The 20,728-nt window shown below is 58.7% G+C and overlaps 1 protein-coding gene and 1 pseudogene across 1 annotated transcript; one reads left to right on the forward strand and one right to left on the reverse strand.

Annotated features, from left to right (window-relative positions):
- The first annotated feature begins 4,095 nt into the window (after positions 1–4,095).
- On the forward strand, positions 4,096–4,983 carry LOC112935548 (small nuclear ribonucleoprotein-associated protein B-like; annotated as a pseudogene).
- Positions 4,984–9,807: 4,824 nt separating this feature from the next.
- SHD (Src homology 2 domain containing transforming protein D) lies at positions 9,808–16,014 on the reverse strand. Its single transcript, XM_026019351.2, has 6 exons — positions 14,912–16,014; positions 13,760–13,865; positions 13,491–13,679; positions 12,499–12,622; positions 11,258–11,377; positions 9,808–10,226 (listed from the first exon to the last, which is right to left on the reverse strand). Exons 1-6 carry the CDS (start codon positions 15,206–15,208, stop codon positions 10,040–10,042), a joined length of 1,023 nt encoding a protein of 340 aa, XP_025875136.2. The 5' UTR covers positions 15,209–16,014; the 3' UTR covers positions 9,808–10,039.
- Between the last annotated feature and the right edge of the window lie 4,714 nt (positions 16,015–20,728).

Raw genomic sequence — 20,728 nt, forward strand, 5'->3', positions numbered from 1 at the left:
GCGCACGCGCGCCCCCCGCGGCATGCTGGGAATCGTAGTCCCGCGCCGGGGTCTCCGCGCCCCTCCGCCCCCCGAGAGGCTGGTAGTGATGAGTGAGCTGCCGAGAGCCGGGAGCTGAGCAGCAGGTTGCCTGGGTTCGAGCCCCGGCCCTGCCGCCCGGCCTCCAGCCCAAACCTAGTCGTGGTGCCCAAGCCCCTCCACTCTTGCACCCCTGCCGCTCCTCGGCTGCTCCCAAGGCTGGAATTCCACCCCCTACCCCCCCACCCCCCGTGAGATCTGGCCCCTCACCGCTCACACTCCTTGCGTTTACTCCTGGCATTTACATTTTGCACAAGCAGATGCTCCGCATCCGATGCCTCCTTTCTCTCCCCAAGGCACAACCTCTCAGGTCTCCTCCTCCAGACGCCTCTCTGCCCGACCGGAATCCACGGGGCTCTGAATGCCTGTGCCCAGCTTGGTCTTCCCTGTCAGCCTGGGGTAGATCTATCCAGGATCCAGCCTGCGGCCAGATCTATCCAGGATCTAGCCAGGATCCTCAGCATTGCCTCTCGGCGGAGGGTGGGGAAAGGGTGGAGTTTGAGAAAGTCCAAGGGAGGCGGTGGCCTGGACGGGGGAGGCGGGGAAGCTGTGTGGCCCTGGGCTGGGGTGCGCTCTGTGCCCCGCCGGCCATCCTGTGGTTGATGGGAACGGTGCTGGGGAGCCCATAGGCCTTCTTCCTGGGTGAGAAAAGAGGTCCTGGCACCGTGGTTGGGGTGACACCTAGAGTCCGTCATCTCCTCCCAGCCCCGGGGTGACAGATGCAGGGCTGGGAGAAATTCAGGGCCTATGTATACCCTGGCTTAGGCCCCCAAACTTCTCTGCAGGCTCTGGGGACAGGGGAACCCCCCATACCTGTCATGAGACCTGAAGCCGTCAGCAAAAATCTACTCTGAATTTCATTTTTTAAAAAAGATTTAATTTATTTATTCATGAGAGACACACCAAGAGAGGCAGAGACATGGGCAGAGGGAGAAGCAGGCTCCCTGCGGGGAGCCGGATGCGGGACTCAATTCTGGGACCCCGGGGTCACGCCCTGAGCCGAAGGTAGCTGCTCAACCACTGGGGGCCAAATAATTGAAGCTGGGATCCCAGTCTTCAATCCAAGCTCAGGCCTCTGCTGCCCGCTCCTGGGCCCCACACCTGCATCACCTAACCTTCCGACCTGCCCCCCTCCCACCCCAGCTCAGGCGTGTTTATATAGCACCTCCCAGAAAGATTTCCACTCGCTGGGATGGGACGCATTATCCCGATCACATACACAAACTGCCCTTCAGATTAAAAACAAAAAATCTTTTGGGAAGCGGAGCCCTAAGCAGCATTAGTTTGCAGGCCATCTGCTGTCCGGCCTCTGTGGCGGTGGGCGTGTGTGTGTGGGGAGATTGTGGCAGGATGTCTGTCATATAGGAGGGGGGTTGGGGGGCAGACCAGCCAGGACAGGGGGCCTGGTGGGCCAGGAATGGAGTCCCTGGGCACAGCGCTGGTCCCCCTGGTGCAGTTCTGGGGTGAGTCTTGGGCCCCCCTCCCCTCTGCCCTCCCTCCTGTTGTCCATCACCCCAGCAGCCTGCCCCGGGCTTGGAGCCCCTGGAAACTTCTCTCTGCTCTGCTAGCTAGGGCCTGTTTCTCTCTGGTACTCAGAACCTCACAAGGGTTGAAAAGTTCTAGCAGGATCCTCAGAGTGGGTCCCTAGGGTGAATCTCACACCACGACCTACACACCCAACTGGTGTGAGCCGGCCACGCTGGCCTCTCTCATCTCCACCCTCTGCCACATTCGCTTTCTCCCCCTTGTCCAGCCTGCCAGCTTTTCTTTCTTTATTCCTTCCTTCCTCCTTCCTTCCTTCCTTCCTTCCTTCCTTCCTTCCTTCCTTCCTCTCTCTCTCTTTCCCAGCACACCAAAGTTGATACCACCCCCAGGCCCTTGCACCTGCTGTTCCCTCTGCCCAGAACACTACTCCCTGGATCTCATCTCTCTAGCATCAATGGCAATGACACCTCAAAGGCCAGGAACTTGATCCAAATGCACCCCTTCTGGGGGCTCTGACCTCAGACTTCTCATGACCCAAAGCAAACTCTCCTACTCCAGCCCTGCTTCTCTGTCAGGGTCCTCCGTCTTGGCCGAAAAGCCACTGCCATTCACAGGGTCCCTGAGGCTAAAACCCTCTTTCCATCTCTCAGTGTAAGTCCACGCAGCTCTTCTGGGGGCAATGTTCAAAATATATTCAGATTCTGACCGCTTTTTTCCAGGATCCAGATCCTGCTACTCCCAGCCACCTGGACCCCCTGACCCCACAGTCCATTCTTACCGCCGCAGTCAGGGTCATCTTTTTAAAACTTAAATGGGGGTGTGGAGCGCCTGGGTGGCTCAGTTGGTTGAGCGTCCGACTCTTGATTTCAGCTCAGGTCATGATCTCATAGGTCATGAGACCGTGAGATGGAGCCCTGGGTAGGGGCTCCCCGCTTAGTGAGGGGTCTGCTTGGAATTCTCTCTTCCTCTGCGCCTCCCCCTGCTGGCATGCTCTTTCTCTCTGGAATAAATAAAATAAATTTAAAAAAATTAAATTGGACCATTACTTAGATTAAAAAGCAAACTGTTCCCCTTCCCCACCCCCGCCCCCACCCCACCCTGTGGTCTGCAAAGCATGTGTAAGCCGTCCTCTCTCCAATTCGCCTCCTTCTCTCCCCCTCACTAACTCTGCTCCAGCCACAAGGGCCTCCTTGCTCTTTCTCCAACACACCAGCCGTGGTTGTGCCCCAGGGCCTTTGTGTGGGCTACTCCCTCTGCCTGGAGTGCTCTTCCTCCATATTTTCCTTTCTTCCCACGACTGGCTACTTCTTACCATTCAGATCCCCATTCAAATATCACCTCCTCTGAGAAGGCTTCCCTGACCACCCTCCATTCTCTCTCACCTCATCCTCATCCTCCATCAGGATTCTCACTTTACTGACTTTCTGTGTGTCTCTCCTCCCAGACTGTCAGCTCTGGGGGTGGGTGGGCAGGGGCAGGACTTTCTGTCTGTCTTCATCACCCCTGTGTCTGTGTCCCTGGTGTTCAGAACACCAGGCCTGGCACAAGCAAGGCAATATTTGTGTGCTGAGAACTGGAATTGTCACAGAGTCCTTGAAATCTCACAAGTGCCAAAAGAAAGTTAAACCCAGTTCACAGATGAAGACTTTGAGCCTCAGTGAGCCGTGACCTTGCAAAGATCACATAGCCTTAGCGCTGTAGACTCACTAGGGGATTCACACACACACACACACACACACACACACACACACACACACGCCTTACTTCTTATCCCCCAGTCCTGCAAGGAGCCAAAGGCCTGAGAGTGCAGCAGGAGCCCACGTGGCTGCAGGTGACTCAGGGCAGCCAGGTGACCTTGGCCTGCCAGGTGATACAGTCCCAAGCATCTCTGTTGGGTGGGGCCAAGGATGGTGTTTTCTTGTGTGAGCCACACGTCATCAATCGCAGTCTCCGCCTGGGGGTCTGTGGGCCCCGGAAGCAGCCTTCCTGGAAGCTGCGTGGCAATCTCACCCTGCGGCTGAACCACATGAGCCTCAATGACAGTGGGGACTACACATGCCGGGTGACCGTGGAGATTTCTGAGTTGGAGGTGGCTGAGGCCAATGGCATGCAGCTTCTGGTGGAGAAAGGTATGGGAGCAAAGGTATGGCTTTTGCAACTCAGATGGTCTTAAGATCTAAAATCTCAAACTCCTAGAAACATAAACTCTAAATTCTTCAAATTAGATTCTTAGAAACCCTGCAAACTCAAGAACATCAGAATCTAGAATCACAGAATCAAAGATATGCCGGAACTTATAATTCTAGACCAGGACTCAGCAAACGTTCTGTAGAGGGCCACAGAGTAAATGTTTTCTGCTTCGTGGACCAGCTGCTCTCTGCTGCAACCACTCCACTCCGCTGCTGTAGCGAAGCCGCCCTAGGCTGGACGGGCACGGATGGCTGGCGCCGGTTTCCAATAAAACTTTACTTAAGAGTGGCGGGCATCTAGGCCTCTGCTGAGGGCAATCCGGCGGGACTCAGAGCCATCAGAACCGCCACACGACTGCGGGCAAGAGCAGCAAGATGCTGATGCTGCAACACATCGACTATAGGATGAGGTCATCCTACAAGACGGCGGACCTTCACTGGCACCTTCAAGGCTTCTGACAAGCGTATGAACTTGATCCTCTGTGACTGTGATGAGTTCAGGAAGATGAAGCCAAAGAACTCAAAACAAGCAGAAAGAGAAGAGAAGCGAGTCCTCGGTCTGGTGCTGCTTCGGGGGGAGAACCTGGTCTCAATGACGGTAGAGGGACCTCCTCCCAAAGTTACTGGCATTGCCCGAGTGCCACTTGCTGGAGCTGCCGGGGGGTCCAGGGATCAGCAGGGCTGCTGGCAGAGGAATTTCAGCTGGTGTTCCAATGCCCCAGGCTCCTGCAGGACTTGCAGGGCCAGTCCCAGGGGTTGGTGGGCCGTCCCAGCAGGTGATGATCCCACAGGGAAGAGGCACTGTGGCTGCTGCTGCAGCTGCTACCACCACCAGCATTGCAGGGGCCCTGACCCAGTACCCACCCCGCCATGGGGTTCCTCCTCCACTGATGGGCCGGGGGACACCGCCTCCAGGCATGATGGGCCCACCACCTGGCATAAGGCCTCCCATGGGCCCTCCGATGGGGATCCCTCCTGGTTGCGGAACTCCGATGGGCAAACCCCCCCCCCCCGCTCCCTCCCCCTGGGATGTGGCCCCCTCCCCCTGGGCATGTGAGGTCTCCTTTGACCCTTGACCACAGAGTTATGGAAGTAGCTCCACAGAGACAGAGGCGTGGGCCCGATTATCACAGACCTGTTTGTTATGCCATTGTTCTCGGGGTCTCACAGGATTGTCTGGTTTCCCTTTCAGGGCCCCCTCCCCCGGGAATACACCCACCAAGGCCCTTGACTCATCTTGGCCCTCCTCAGCTCCCTGCCTGTTTCCTGTCAGGCTGTACAGAGTCCTTTTACTTCCTCGAAGCCTGTGGAACTAGTTTATAATAAACTCTTAAGAATACTGTAAGTGTAAAAAAATTTTTTTTAATTTTAAAAAAACAGGCAGTGGGCCTAATTGGATCCATAGGCAGTAGTTTGCTGAGCACTGTTCCAGAATATCGCAATCATAAAGACTCCTGAATACATGTAATTCTGGAGTTTTGATGGAAAAGAATCCCAGAACATTTTTTAAAAATGTGTTATTAAAGTATACATACAGGGAAAAAAGCGTATATTGTACGTGGCCAGCTTAATGGATATCTAGATCCGTCTGGGCTGCTCTAACAAGTTACTGCACCCCAGGTGGTTTATAGACAGCAGAAACTTTTTTTTCATCAGTCTGGAGGCTGTAAATCCAAGATCAGGGCAGCAGCATGGTTGTGTTCAACGTTGGTGCCGATCCCTGTCCTCACATGGAGGAAGAGGCAGGGCTCTGTCGGGCTCCCTGCAGCTCCCTGCAGCTCCCTCTGCCTGTGTCTCTACCTCTCTCTCTCCCTCTGTGTCTCTCATGAATAATAAACCAACCAATCAATCAATCTTAAAAAAAGAAACAACGCTCATCCCCTTTGTGGGCCTTCACCCTCTGGACCTCATCACCTTCTGAGGTCCAACCTCCTCGTTCCATCACCTCCAGGGGTTAGGACTCGACACAGGGATTGTGGGGGACACACATTCAGACCAGAGCACTGGATTTTCACAGCCTGAGCTCACCCCTGAACCACCACCCAGCTAAAGAAACCGTACTTCCCGCCTCCTAGGCCCCTTTCCCCTCACCCAGGCATACACACAGGATCCCGACGACCAGCTGCACAGACGTATTTTGCCCGGCTTTGTGCACTACCTCAGGGGAGTCAGAGAGCATCCTCTCTTGTGTCTGGCTTCTCTCATTCAACACTGAACCTTCCACTCAACCAGAGGATGTGTCCATCCTGGTCACCCAGCAGTGGATTGTCCTTTCTCTTTGCAGTGGACCCACTGCCACCCATCAATCCAGTTTCCTGCGGATGGGCACTTGGGCAACGTCCAGTTGTTTGGAATCTCAAATAAGGCCGCGGTGAACAATTTACAACCTGCCTTTGGTTAACATCTGTACACATTTTTGTTGCACCTCAGGCAATTCTAAAATCTCCAGCCACAAAATAGAATCTTGCAGTTCTAGAATCCTAGGGACGGAACATTCTAGGCTCTTAGGATTACAGCGTTCTCAGTGGGGAATATGCTCCTATGGGGGCAGGAATTGGTTCTTGGGGACCAATGAAAATTCTACTTTCTTGCGTATAAAGCATAGATGTATGGATAGTACATAAAGAGATTTACACTCTGTGGTTCTAAAGTGTCATGGGAGCACAAAGTAAGACTTTAAAAATCTCTTTAGGGGGATAATATTGAAAAAAGGTTGAGAAATACTGACACAAGGGAATAGATGATTCAAGAACGTTAGAATCGCAGTATCTGAAATATTTTATTTATTTATATATTTTTAGTATCTGAGATATTTTAAATAGCCTTTTAGAATTTTTCAGGACCGATAACTCTAGAATTCAAGAATCCACACTGAAAGCCATGGACTCTCAAGGCTGGAAGGCATTTCCGAGATCAGCTAAGCCACCTGCCTCCATTTAGAGAAGAGAAAGCCTCTGAGGCCCACAGAAGGGCAAGACACGTCCAGCCATACACACGAGCCAGGGACACATCCAGCTTTCTGGAAAGCCCAGCTCATACTGCCCCCCTCACCCTGCGTGACCTCCTACTTTGGGCCAAACCCTGCATTGGGTTGGGAGACTCCAGCTGGCCCAGATGGGGCTCCTTCTCTCTTGCTGGCTCCTGAGGGCCTCGGCAGAGATGCCCACTCCTCTCCAGTTGGCAGGACCCTCCCACCACCGGCCTCCATGCCAGTACGTTCTGGCTGTCCTGACTGCCCCCACCTACTAGTAATGAGAGGGCCAATTACCAATTAGCAGAATCTGGGTAACAGAGGCACCAGGCTGTGCATTGTTGGCATCCGCAGGGATGCGGGCAGGCGTGCATCCAGCTCCACACAGCTGCCTCTCCCCTCCCCTCCCCGCCAGCTGATCAGCAGCCTCCGGGGACCAATGCCAACTTTAAAACATGCAAGATGAAGAGGTCAGGGGCCCTGGGCCTCATCTTAGTCACACCAGGAGCCTTTGGCTGGAGTTTATATCAATTACACAGACCTGGAAACACGTCTCCACTCTGCTGCTCACTGGCTGTGTGACCTTGGGCAAGTTATCCGACCCTTCTGTGCCTGTTTCCTTAGCTATGGGTTATGTGAATTTGAAGTAATTATATCTAAATAGTTTATTACAGGGTCTAGAACATGGTAAGTCCTCAGTAAACGTAAGTGATTATTTTATGTCTATTATCCTCTTTATTCGAGACGACTCAAAAGTTCAGGCCGGTATAAGCTGTTTCTTGCTTTCTCTTTCTTTTGTCTTTCTTTTTTTTCCCCCTGAAACAGAGAAGGAAAGGGGAGCTGAGGTGAGCAACACCTTCTTCAAAGTGGGGCACTGTTGCTGCCTGGTTGTGTAACCCCGGGCAAGTGACTCAGGCTGAGACTCAGTTTCCTTGTATGAAAAATGGGCCTGACAGCAGAGTTGAGCTCAAAACACAGGACCCTGGAGCTCACGGAGGGAATGATGGAGCTCGTGATGTCAGTGCTGGGGCTTATAGGATGACAGGGCTTGTGTGGGGAATGGCGGAGACTCTTAGGGGCGTGATGGGGCTCATGACAAGGATGGTGGAGCTCAGGATGAAAAAAATCCATTTGGCCATGATTTTACAACACTCGAGGAGGCAGAAATGGGTTGCCTCACTTTTCAGAAGAGGAAACAGGCCCCGAGGGACACCTGCCGGGACTCACGCAGCATGGCAGGGGCGGAATCCTGAGGTCTCACGTGGGGTAGGGGGGCTCTGACCCTGGAGGGTGGAGGCTGGACTCGAAGGTGAGCACCCCTGAGACACAGGTTTCTTCTGTGCAGATGGCCTGCGCTCCAACGGACCTCCAGGGACTCAGGTGAGCCCCGCCCTCGCCACGCCCCCCAGGACAGCCCCGCCCCCTCGGACAACCACGCCCCTCGCCCCGCCCCTCGCCCCGCCCCTCGGGACGCCCCGCCCATCGCCCCGCCCCTCAGGCCGCCCCGCACTCCCCTCCCCAGGACTCCCGGTGGCGCTGCCGTGGGCAGGGGGCGTGGCCGTGGCCGCGGAGCGCGGGGCGGGGGTGGTTCTGGGGACTCAGGTAACCGCGCCGGTGGCGGGGAGGGCGGCTCTTGGCTCCCCCCGGCGATCTTGCCCCCGCGTGGTGGAGGCGGGAACTGCAGCTACTGGACCGGGACGCCGGCCCCTTCTGGAAGGGGGGCAGGTGGGGCTGCGGGGGGCGGGCGGGACCGGGAATAACTGGAGAGGTCCGGCCCCTACGCTCATGTTTTGCAGAAGCCCAGGTAGGCTGGGGAGAGCCAGGCTGTCTCGTGTGATTCTCCGCTCTTATTCTGGGTCGTCCGTGCCTCCCACCTGCAGGGCATCCCCTCTACGGTCACGTCTTTTACAGGCCCCGGGGGGCAGGGGCGCGGGGGGCCCAAAGACGCGCGGCCGTGGCGTTCGGAGGGGAAGGTGCTGGACATCCCCAGGCCGAACCAGGAGGGTCAGGGTCAGAGCTTCTATTCGATCTCCCAACCCCCCCCGCCCACCCACCCTCCCATCCCTCCCACCCACCCGCGACCTCTCAGCCCCCAGGGGCGCCTGGCCCAGAAGCCTTACCCCAGCCCCAGGCCCAGGTCAGCTCACCCCATATCTGCTGTCGTCTCCCCTGAACCGCGCCCCTCTGGGCCGCAGAGGCCAAGAGGGCTCCTGGAAGTGGGGAGAAGAACAGAAATCCCAGGAAAGACCCCCTCCCACCAACAGCCACGTGAAAATGTGACTGATTTCCAAGAGTCAGGGAGTCCAACAGCCCAGCCCAAGACCCCGGCCTCATTACCATGACGCTGGATTCCTCCTTCACCCCCAGAGCACTCCATAAAGGCTCATAAAGGAAAGCCAGATTTTGTGATTTGGGGGAGTGTTAAAGCTATCTGGGGGGCCATCTGGGGGCTCCTGAGCCCCAGGACGGCTGAAGGGGTCCGCCGTGGTGAGGGGGCTTTGTGATGACTGGTCAGCGCCCCACTCTCATCCTTGGAGCCTCATGTCCAATTAGCAGAGAAGTGATTGCAGGCGACCCCCACGCAGCGCCTGGAGCTGGAAGCACCACCCGTCCTTGGGTGGGTTTGGAGATGGAGGGTGACTGACGGGAGACATTGGGCCCCGGGTCTCCTGCCCGACTGTCACCTTGAAGTGACACCAGCTGGGCTCAACTCCCCTCCCCCACTTCTGCTGTTTCCATGGGGACAGATGTCCTTCCGCAGCAGCATCAGGCCGTGGCTGCCCGCCTGTCCTGGCGCGAGGGAGGGGCGGGTGGGGGCAGGGCCGGCCTGAGAGCCTCCCCCCTCGGTTTCTCCGTCTTTGTATCTGTCGGTATCAGCTGCGTCCTCCGACCTCACTGGCTCTCTCCCTGCCTACCCCTACCCCTTACTGGTGGTGCCCCGCTGTGAGCAAGTCAGGCTTCACCCCATGGGGCTCATCCCCCCGGGGAGCTGGGGATGCCCCCCCCACCACAAGGGTCTAAGGGTCACTCCCCTCTTCTTTCCCCAGGGCCGGGATCCCCACCTCCCAGAAAGGACACTTGAAACACACAATAACTTATTTATTTTCCAGGCCAGAGGAGTGCTTGGAGACACAATCCTGGAACCTAGAACCCAAGAGAAGGCCGAGAAGGCAGCTCTGATGAAGAGCCGGGCCCGGAGGGGAAGCGAGTCTCTCTCCCTCCCTCCGGCCTCGTCCAGGACTGGAAAGACCTCCAGCGTTTGTGGCCAGTAAATCTGGGCCCGCGTGGTGCAGGGCAGGGGCCGAAGGTCCTGGGGTCAGGGGGTCTGCGTGACCACCGGGTACAGCAGGGCCAGATGCTCGGCGCCCTGCACGGGCAGCGGCCGGGAGCTGTAGTGGAGGACCAGTTCCGGCACGCTGGCGAAGGGGCCGCTGTGCTGCCCCAGCACGAACTGGCTCTCTCGGGTCCGTGCGAACTTCAGGTGCAGGAAGCCCTGGCTGCTCCTGGGGGACAGGCGTCACAGAGTGCCTTGATCACCCCAGACCTGCTCAGGCTCTCCGGCCCTAAAGCTCCCCTCCACACACACACTCATGGCCCCCAGAAGCTGGGGCCTGGCATTCCCAAATATTTCCAGAAATCGGCCTCTTGGGTGCCAAGCCATGGGTTTGGTCCACATCGGCAGGGACGCGCCTGTCGGCTCTGAAGGCAGGCTGGAGGTCCTGCACGTTTCCTCCAAACCTTCTGAGCCCTTGCACTATGCTTCCTGGGCGCCCCACGAGTTAGCCCTCGGTCTGGGGTCCCTCTCCTTTCTTCCCTCTCTGGTGAGTGGAATGACATTGAGCCTGGGAATGATCATGTCATCATTAATATGGATGAAACGCTTCCTGTTGCCAGGGCACTAGTCTCAACAATTCTTCGTGTGTGTGTGTGTGTGTGTGTGTGTGTGTGTGTGATTTAATCGTGGCAGTATTAACACAAAGTAGGTGCTATTCGTAGCCTCATTTCATAGATGGGAAAAGCAAGGCCCAGAGAGGCCGAGTAATTTAGCAAAGATAACACAGCTGCAGAGTGGCAGAGGCGGGATTTAAACTGATTCTCAAAGTCCTCTGCAATCCTGTCCTTTTACGAATCTCACACTCAGACGCCTTGTCGAATTGGGGGGCTTGTTACAATCAGACACACTTAGAATCTGAGGCAGAGAAGCTCGTAGAATCAGGATCTCAAACTCAAATGCCCACAGGGTCACTCGGAGATTCTGGCCCCAAGAGACACACAAATGGATATACTTCAACTTTTGGATTGGGGGGTCGGGGGGTTTGAAGGAAATACCTAGTTTCCCACCTCACCCACATCCTCGATCTAAGGTATGGCTTCCACTCTACCTTCTTGCATACCCCCAGTGACAAGGTGCTCATTCCCTATTTAAATCCTGCCTCTAGCCTCCCTGGAAGCCCCACCCACTGGCTGCTGGAGCCACCCTCTGCTCCCAGGTAGTCCGGTGAACCTCGGTCCCTTCAGGGGGCTGGGGCCTCACCTGAGGGACAGGGAGCAGTCCTGGGGACTGGTCTCGCTGAGACGCACGAGGTAGCTGCCTGCCTTGCAGAGAGACAGGAGGTTCTCGGCATCTGCCCGACTCAGTGGGCCGTGAAACCACCTAGGGGGTGGGGGCAGATGTCTCTTAAAGGGCGATCCCCGCAGATGCACCCTGGGGTGGGGTGCAGGCCCGGTCCGGTTCCAGGACTTGTGACCTCCAGGCAAACAAGTGAGAACAATCCCCCTGGGTTTCTCAGGGGGAGCCTGGTTTTCAGGCAGACAGTTTTCCCTGCCAGGCAGCTGAGCCCAGGCCCATTGGGGCTGTTCCCTCGGGGTTACTAGACACACCTGACCTTGACCTTCACTGGCTCCCCAAGGCTAGGTCCCCAGTGTCCTGTTTCCACTTCCCCTCGAGCGAATCCCTTGCATCTGGCTTTCTCCAGATTTGCCACATCCTGCGTCCCCACCCGCCTGCACCATCCTTTACTGAATATTTCTATTGCGCGTGCTCACAGTGAGCTTAGCAGTTGCGAGCCAGGTCTCACAGACAGAGGAGCGCCAAACAGACTTCGCGGGTTTTGTATTGAAAAAAAGAAAAATTTGAACAGAGCAACAACTTCTCTCCCTGTGCCTCGCTGTCCCCAACCCCCAGCAGTCAGTTGTGCTCTCAGGCCCAGCGCAGTGGGCTTTTAGGGAGTTCCTGGAGGAACTGGGAGGTTGGAAAGAAGACCCAGGCCCTCCCAGCTGGTGCAGCTCACTCCAGCCCAACGCTGGGACTCCCCCCTCAAAACCCTGTCGCCTCCTACTTCCATCCCAAGATCCCCTGGGGGTGAGGATGAGTTTTGTCTCTTTACTCTCGGGCTCGCTCAGGGGTGTCATCCAAGTGAACGGAGGACATCCACCCTTTTAGTCCGTTTGAGCTGGATGCCGTCTTGGGGGTTTTGAGCCCTAGGTTCAGAGAGGTTAAGGGATTCGCCCAAAGCTGCACAGCCAAGAGATGCAGAGCAGAGACTGGAACCCAGAATCTGATGCCAGAGGAATGAGACACCCTTTGATTCTGCTTCGTACCTAGCTAGGTGTCCGACACTCGGCAGGCTCTGGCACCCAATGAAGATGAGTTGAAGACGGGAATGAAGAGAATGAATGAGTCGTTAATTCCCCCAACACCCCCCCACCCCAGTCCAAGGAGTCTGCAGCTGGGATGGGATGGAGAAGGATTCCACCGTCAGCTTCCCCACTCACGGCTGTTTCTCCAGGGGCAGGGCCGGGTCCACACGCTCTGCGGCCTGGGGGCTCCTGGACGGGGGTCTCCGGAGCTCTTTGGCAGAGCCTGGGGTCCTTTCCCACTCGGGACTGTCAAACTGCACTGGAGGGGGAGGGTCAGAGAGGGCAGGGTTAAGTCCAACCCACCTGGGAGGGCTTCCTGAAGAAGGGGTGTGGTCACTCCTCTGAGGCTGGTGTCCTGAGGGGAGGGGCCAGTCCGTGGGGGACAGAGAGGGACAGAACAGAGAGCAGGATGCTGGTTCTGCACAGTCTGGCCAAGTCCTAGAGCCGGACTCCACCCCCCAGCCCCACCCCAAGTTATGGGTAGACAGAGCCAGGCACCGAGCCCTCCGGGTCCCTCCCAGCCACACAACTTCTGAGGCCAAGCTGGGTTCGCACAGCTCTTCCTGGCCCACGTTATTGTATTTCTTAAAGCTGCCCGTGTTGCTACCCTTTTTACAGAAGAGGAAACTGAGATCACAGACTTGTCCAGGCTTCCCCAACTCAGCACTTGACCCCAAGTCCACCTAAATGATAGCTGCTAAGAAATGCTACCCTGACCCCCAACAGCACCTCTAGCACTGTTTACATGCCCCCTGTTCTGTAGGTGCTGTCACGAGCCCCATTTGATGGGTGAGGGCACCAAGACTAAAAGATAAAGCACCTTGCCCCAGTAAGTGACACAAATCCAGGTCTACCCTGATGCCAAAGCCTATCCCTGCACTACAGGTGCTCTAGAGGAATTTCTGTCTTCAGGGGAAGACACAACTTGTCCTAGGAAGAGAAATGTATGATGATCAGCCATTCACACTTTAGCGAGAATGCACAAAAATGACCATAGTGTCACAGCGGCAGGTGATTGGGGTCTATTTTGTAAGTTGAATCAGAGACTATGACCAGAGCAGACAATGGAATGATGTGGACACTCAGGGCCTGTGGAGGGAGGGTCAAGGCCTGGGGCAGAGGGGCACCTGCAAATGCCTTGGAGATGTGGTCTTTCTTCCACTCCCAGGGCTGGTCGTACTCATCTGCTGGCCTCTCGTCCTCCTGAGGCAGCCGGCTCTGGCGAGGTCTCCTCCCGGAAGGGGCCCCATCTCCTGGGTCTTGGTCCTGCTCCTCGTAGGGAGTGTCATACAGCTGCACCCCCTTGCATGGCAGGTCTGGGGGCACCAAGAACACTGGTCAGCTCCCACACCCACCAGGGGCCCCCGCCCCCTTCCCCCCAGCCCTGCTCTCGCACCACTCACGGCCCGCTGGGCATCATAGGGCTCCATGTAGCCGTCATCTGACGGTGGCGGATGAGGCTGAGCATCAAAGGGGTCTGAGTACTCCGTGTCGAGTTCCAACTGGAGAAAGAAGAAGGGAGTGGCAAGGGCTGGGGGGCAACCAAGCCCAGCCATGGACACCCCCTCCCCGGGGATGGCGCACCTCTCTGGGTTGGCTACCCCTTCCCCTCCACAAAGCTCATTTCCTCCTCTGGGGCGGGGAGTCCTCTCCCCCATCCACCAGGATTTGCACACAGATGCCAGCTTCCCCGGCTCTGCCTCCCTGCAGTTCTGACCCTCCCTGACACCCCACCTCTGTTAAAACAGACAGTTGTAACGTCTATCAGCTGCCAGCGCTTCACATGTGTTTCCTTGTAATGCCAACACCCAGTGAGCACATTATCCCCATTCTACAGGTGGAAAAAACAAGGCACAGAGAGGGTAAGTGACTTGCTAAGGGTCACACAGCTGGTAAGTAGGAGGCAGGGCTTCATCCCAGGTGGTCTGCTTCCCGGGGTCCCTGCCTCCTCCTTCCTTCCTCTGTCCTCCTAAACACTGCCCCACACAGCCTCGTGGGACCCCCCTCAAATCCTGTCTCTATGGAGGGTTGGGGGACGATTCCCTGATCCTCTAGGGAAAGTATTGAAAAAGAAAAAAAAAAAAAGCATGGGCATTGGAGGCAGATCTGCGTCAAGTCCTAATAAGCCAGGGCCATGTGACCTTGGGCCAGTTGCTTGTCTTCTGTGAGCCTCAGTTTCCACTTCCGTGAAATGGGAGTAGTAACAGAGGAGGGGCATCGTGGTTGAGGGTGCTCCAGGGCTCACTAGGGGAGTGACTCAGATCTGAGCAGAGGGGACTAGGGGTTAGGAGCAGGGAGCAGGGGGACAGGAGGACAGGAGGGCAGGAGGACAGGAGGACAAAGCAGGGCAGAGAGGCAGTGGGACAGCCAGTGCTGCGCCCTGGGAAGGGCCACATACTGAGCTCCCTCTAGCAGGTGGAGGACGGGGGCGTCTCTGGGGGTGCCCTGGCCTGCCCCATAAAACAAGCTCCCCAAATCCCGGGAGCCCAGCCTGGCCCTCCCCGCCCAGCGTCCTGGGGCCGCCCAAGCTTGGGCGGGAGCCACGCACCTCTTCCCCGGGGCTGCCCAGCAAGACCTTGGCTCTGGCCATGTCCGCAGCCTCCACCTTGATGAGCCGGTGCTTGGGAGAGTCGTACTTGGCGTCTCCGGGGCCCTTGCAGTCCCCGGGCCCGGCAGGGTCCTGCTCCAGGCGGCTGTCTGAGTCCTCGTAGGGGTCCTCGAAGTCCAGATCCTTCTGCTCCCGGTAGGCCCTCAGAATGTCGCTCTCCGTGTAGTCGGGGGTGGGCGGCTGCGGAGGGGGCCTCCGGCCGCCAAAGCTCAGGTAGTCCCGTAGCCACTTGGCCATCTGTGCGTGTGTCACGCCAAAGCTGGCCACTGTCGGGGGGGCACCCACATGCCCCCTTGCCAACCCCCCTTTCTTCTCCGCAGAGTCCCCAGGGAGGAGGAGGAGGTGGAGAGGAGGAGAGGGAGGAGGAAGGAACGGGAGGGGGAAGATCAGGTGTGTCCCCGGGCTGGGCTCAGAAGGCGGTGGAAAGAGGAGAAAAGAGGGAGACAGAAGGAGGGAGGGGAGGAAGGGAGCCAAAGTCCGCCTTAGCCCGGCTCCGCAAGGGCGGCGCGGGGAGGGGGCGCCCCGCGGGGCCCTGAACGCCGAGCGCCGGGGGGTCGGGCCGGGCGCGGGGCATCCAAGGAAGCGCGCGGAGTTTCCGCGGGAAGCGCGGTCCCCGCGCGCGGCTCGGCCGCCCGCCGCCTCCGGGGGGCTCCGGGATTCCCTTCTGCGGCCCGGAGGGAGGGGGGGCGGGGGGCGCCCCCAGCCCGGGCTCAGCCCGGACGCCTGCGTTCTCAGCGCAGCGGGCGGGCTCCCCCGGGGCGCGGGCGCCGCGCGCAAAGTTGGGCGGCGGGGACGGTGACCCCCGCGCGGCGCATCCTTTGTTGCGCTCGTCTCCGCTCCGGGGGAGCCCGGGTCCCGCAGCCCCCGGCCCGGCCGCCTCGATCCGGCCCCGGCCTCCCGCACAAAGGGAAATAAAACCTCCTCCAATCCCCCTTCACGCTTTCGGAAAGACTTTCCCCGCCGCGGCCGGGAGGTGGGACTTTGGGGAGGGGGCGCGCGGGCGGACGCCCCAGCCCCTAGCGGCCCCCGGCCGCGTCCCGGGCGGCGACGTCAAGGCTTCCCCGCCTCCCCCGCCGCGGCTTCCCCCGCCCCTCCGCTCCCCCTGCGCCCCCCTCGGAGGTGACTGAGACCTTCAGCTGTTCTGGGAAGGGAGGGGAGCCTCTGCCCGCCGCGGGAGGGGGTGCGGGGCGGGCGTCGCGGGCCGCGGCCGCGGCAGCTGGACCCGACCCGGAGGACCGCGGCCGCACGAGCGAGCAGGAGCGGGAGGTGGGAAGCCACGGGCTGCCCCTGCCCGGGAGGGCGGGGGGCGCAGGGGCGGGGGCGGCGCGAGGGGGAGGCGCGGGGGCAACTGGGGAAGTGGGGGGTCTGGATGTGCCCGCGAGAGGGGGTGGACTGACCAGCGGGGGGGGCGGGGGCGACCACTGTGGAGGGCTGAGATTGAACCGGTATCTGGCGGCGCAACTGCCCAGCAGATTGTTCTAGAGGTCACCGGCTCAAATTGATATTGATGCAGCTGAAGGAGGCCGGGAGGCAACGGAAAGGGGGTGTGTGCGTCTGGCGCCCCCTCCCCAAGAGGACTCTCCTCTGCACCCCTCCCTCCCGGGGGACTAATTGCAGCCGGGGGGAGGGGGCTGGGGCAGCTGGCCGCGGCCAGGGAGATGGTATCTGTGCCTGGCGCGTGTCCTCAGCATCTGTCCCTTTGTGGCTCCTGGGGGCGGAGGCAGGGAGGGGGACAGAGATGAGAGGGGTCTCCCCGGCAGAGCAGCTGTCTGGGGGCGAGGCCGCTGGGAGGTTGGGGTAAGGGAAGCCGCGAGGTGAGCGGGCCCATTCCAGGGCAAACCGGGTTTTCTTTTCTTTCGGCCTAAGGGGGCTTGTTCAGCGCCCCTTAATATTGGGGAAGTAAGAGAGAGGGGTGGTCATGGGACTCGGGGTTCCCTTCCCTTCCCCGGGTGCCGCGCACCCCCCACCCATGGCCCCCAGGGCGGGCTGGTGCCTGTGGCTCCGAGGGGAGGGAGGAGCAGTTAGAAGTCAGAGCTGGCACTGTTGGGAAGATGCCCCTTGGGAAGAGCAGGGCGCCTGTGCCTTGCTTTCCCGCTTTCCCACAGGGGTTCTACCAGGGAACCCCCAGGGAGCTCAAGGGGGGCAGCGCCAGAAGGGAGTGAGTTATATTTTTCCCCACGGAGAAACTGAGGCACAGGCAGAGGGAGGACCTGCTCAGAGCCAGCCCGCAGCCGTGTCGGCCTGCGCGCGCGCCCCGATGTGGCCCGGCTGGGGTGGCACTGGGCACCCACTGCGGGGTCCCCGTGGCGTCAGCGTTTCTCCGCCCCCACTGCTCGCCCCATTTTCCAGGCGACGAAACCGAGGCCGCCGCCGGCCGGGCGGAGGCGCTGGCGGCAGCAGCACTTTGGCGGGTCGCCCACGTGAACCTGTTGAACCCGATCCTCCTCCGCAGCGCGTCCAGGCCCCCGCCCCCCGCACCCCGCTCGGCGCGCGGCGGGGTCCCCGGGGACCTCCGGGAGCACGGCGGGTAATTGTCCTGTTTTCTGTCAGCCGCCAGGCAATTCCCGGCGCGGGGATGGGCTGTTGACAGATCTCATCAAATCCGAGCCCTCTCCCTGTCGGATAAACACGAGCCGTCCGAGGTATGAATACTGGAGAGGGGCCTCCTAGTTACGGCGCGTCCGGAATGGCAATTCGAGGCCCCGCGGCGGAATCAAACGGGCGTTTGACTTTCCTGCGCTTTTGAGCCGCGGCTCCCGGGGCCGCCCCCGCCCCGCGCGAGGAGAGGAGCCCCGAGGCCCTGCAGGGGAGGAGGCGGCCAGGGCGGGGGCCGTGACCTTGCCGCGCGCCCTTGAGGAGCCGCGTGAACTCCGGGGCTTTCTGCGTTCAGATGGGCCTTGGAGGGGGTCACTGCAGGGATGAGGCGAGCCGCTGGGGCGGTCTGGGGGTCCTGGGCTGCGGGTTCCCCTTTCCCCCAGCACCCGTGGCCTGGGAGGCAGTGTCAGGGGGCATCTCCTGGACCCGGCCCCACCCGACCTGGGGTGGCGTGACCCGGGCTGTCTTCCCACCGCTGAGATGGCAGGGAAACAGCTACCCTCGGCTCAGGGCTTCGGGGCACCCTCTGAAGCACCCCCCCCTTTTTTAAATTTGAGAAACAATTCACATACTCTACCATTTGCCCCCTTGAAGTGTGCATTTCCGTTTGAGAACGTTCACAAGATCATGCACCCATCGCCACTCATTCCAGAACATTTTCATCACCCGCGCGCCCCTCCCCCCCCAAAGAAGAAGCGCCACCGCTGCTGGTACTCTCGTTCTCCCCACTTCTCCTGCCCCCGCCACCTCTAATCCGCTTGGTCTCCGTGGATGAGCCTGTTCTGGCACATTTCATGTAAATGGAATCACATGCTATGTGGCTTTTTGTGTCTGGCTCTCGCTGGTTCTCACCGTGTTTTCAAGGTCCTTCCGCCTGGGTGTGAGTGCCTCCTTCCCCTTGTGGCCAAATGGTGTTCTATTCCATGGCACACAGTAGGTGCTCAATATATGCTTTAGGTGGGTGGGACCTTAAGAGGGAGCCAGATGGGGTCCCTGGAGGAGGGGGGCTGTGCTTGTGTTCTCCGTCCCCTCACCCTGTCTCATGGAGCAGGATGGAGGGGAGGATGGGAGCCAAGGCACCAGGATAAGAAAGGAGGCTCATGGTGGAGCCTAATAACTCCTAATCTGTTGGAGGAGAGGTAGCCCTGCCCTAGGAGCTCCTACTATGATAGGAGAGGCAGTCTTTGCCCTAAGAAGCTCCTAGACACAGCCTTGCCTTTTAAAACTTGCAGTCTGATGGGAGAGGCATGGTCTTGACCTCAGCAGCCTCAGTCTGATGGAGAGGGGTGCATGCTTTAATATGCTCCCAGTCTGACAGAGGAGGCATGATTCTGGGGGCACCTGGGTGGCTTGGTGGTTGGGCATCTGCCTTCAGCTCAGGGCATGATCCTGGGGGCCTGGGATTAAGTCCTGCATTGGGCTCGCTGCAGGGAGCCTGCTTCTCCCTCTGCCTGTGTCTCTGCCTCTCTATGTGTGTCTCTCATGAATAAATAAAATCTTAAAAAAAAAAAAAAAAAAAACCCAGGAGGCATGATTCTACTCTCTGAAGCACTCTGAAGCACTTTCAGGGCTTCCAGTCTGATGTGAGAGAAATGGTCTTTCAGGTACCCCTAGTCTAATGGAGGAGATAAGGGCTTATCCTTAGAAGTCCCCGTCTGACAGGGCAGGCATGGTCCAGCCTTCAAAGACACCAGTCTGATGGAGGAGACTGTTGTCATGATTGCCCAATCTGATGGGAGAGGCATGGTCCCGCCCCTGGAGGCTCTGTCTGCAGGAGTTGCACACTAGAGTGTGGTCATTAAAGGCCTTGTGGTCGCAAACCCGGGTCTTGTCCCTCACTCACTTCAAGTCCCTGACCAAGGAGCGTCCCCTCCTCTGTAAAACACAGCAGTAACAGAGCATGTGCTGAGGGAGTGAGCGGTGAGTTTGGGTGTAGAGGGAGCTCGGTGCAGAGGCTGGCGAGCAGTTAGAGCTTGGGAAACGGGGCAGTGACCCTGTGTCTTTGTGAAGCTAAGGCTCGGGTGGAATGGGCTCTCGCAGGGGCAGGCCACCCCCACCAAGTCCCTCTGTTGTGCTGCAGCCCCCAGGGGGGCTGATGGAGGAGATTCTGGATGAGGCCTGACAGCTCCCCAGGATGACAGACATGGAGCGCATGAAGAAAGGGGGTTGTCAGCAGCAATGGGGGAAGGGCAGGCTCGAGAGAGCAGGAGCAAGTCCAGCAGATGAGGCGGAGAGCAGGCAGGTGGAGGCCCTGAAGGGTCTGTGCATGCACACGAGATCCTGATGTGTCACTACCCCTCTGCTCACTCGACCCTGGGAACCCCCACAGGGAACCAGGGCCAAGAGCATAACAGCTACAGGTCATAGGGTGGGAGAATGAAGCATAAAAGCCCTCAGGGAGAGACGACTAAGACAGTTCCAGCCAAGTGTGCGGGAGGGAGGGGGGCTCAGCTCCCTCATCTGTGAATGGGGAGACACCCACGAAGTGCCTGGATGGTCTCAAGTGCTGGGGCCACTCTCATCAACACAGCTACCCTTGCAAAGCCCACTGTTGGTGGGGGGTGTCTGGCAGGTAGACTCTTGCTGGCCTCCAATGACCCTGATCTCCTGGTGATCCCAGCCGGGAGGTCAGGGTCCCTGAACATGTGATCCCCTCCCCCTGAATGTGGCCAGGACCTGTGGCTTGCTTCCAACCAGTGGGACATGGCAAAGTTGATGGGATGCCACTTCCCACAGACTCCTGTGGTGCTGGCTTTACGCAGCCAGCTGTTAGAGGGCCATGTGGGCCGGCAACCGAGGGCGGCCGCTGATAAGAGCCCGTGAGGAACTGCCAACAGCCACGTGAGCGAGCTTGGAAGTGCATCTGGCCCCGGACGGGCCTTCAGGTGAGACCACAGCCTTGGCCCACATCTCAAGGGCAGCTGCGAGACTCCAAAGCAGAGAACCTGGTAAAACCACACCTAGACTCTTGTGTTTGCAGCTGCAAACTTTTGAGAGATCTCGTGACCTAGCAGTAGCCAATACTGGGAGTGGTGGGCAATAATAACACCCTGTGGCAGGACCCCTCAGAACCACCTCCCCTTGCTGTTTTCAGAGTTCTCACCGCCTCCAGTGTACATTTGTATCTTACTAGAGATATGTTCACTATCTTACTCCCCATCT

This window comes from Vulpes vulpes, chromosome 9 (genome assembly GCF_048418805.1).
Source record: "Vulpes vulpes isolate BD-2025 chromosome 9, VulVul3, whole genome shotgun sequence".
In the NCBI taxonomy this organism is placed as follows: Eukaryota; Metazoa; Chordata; class Mammalia; order Carnivora; family Canidae; genus Vulpes; species Vulpes vulpes.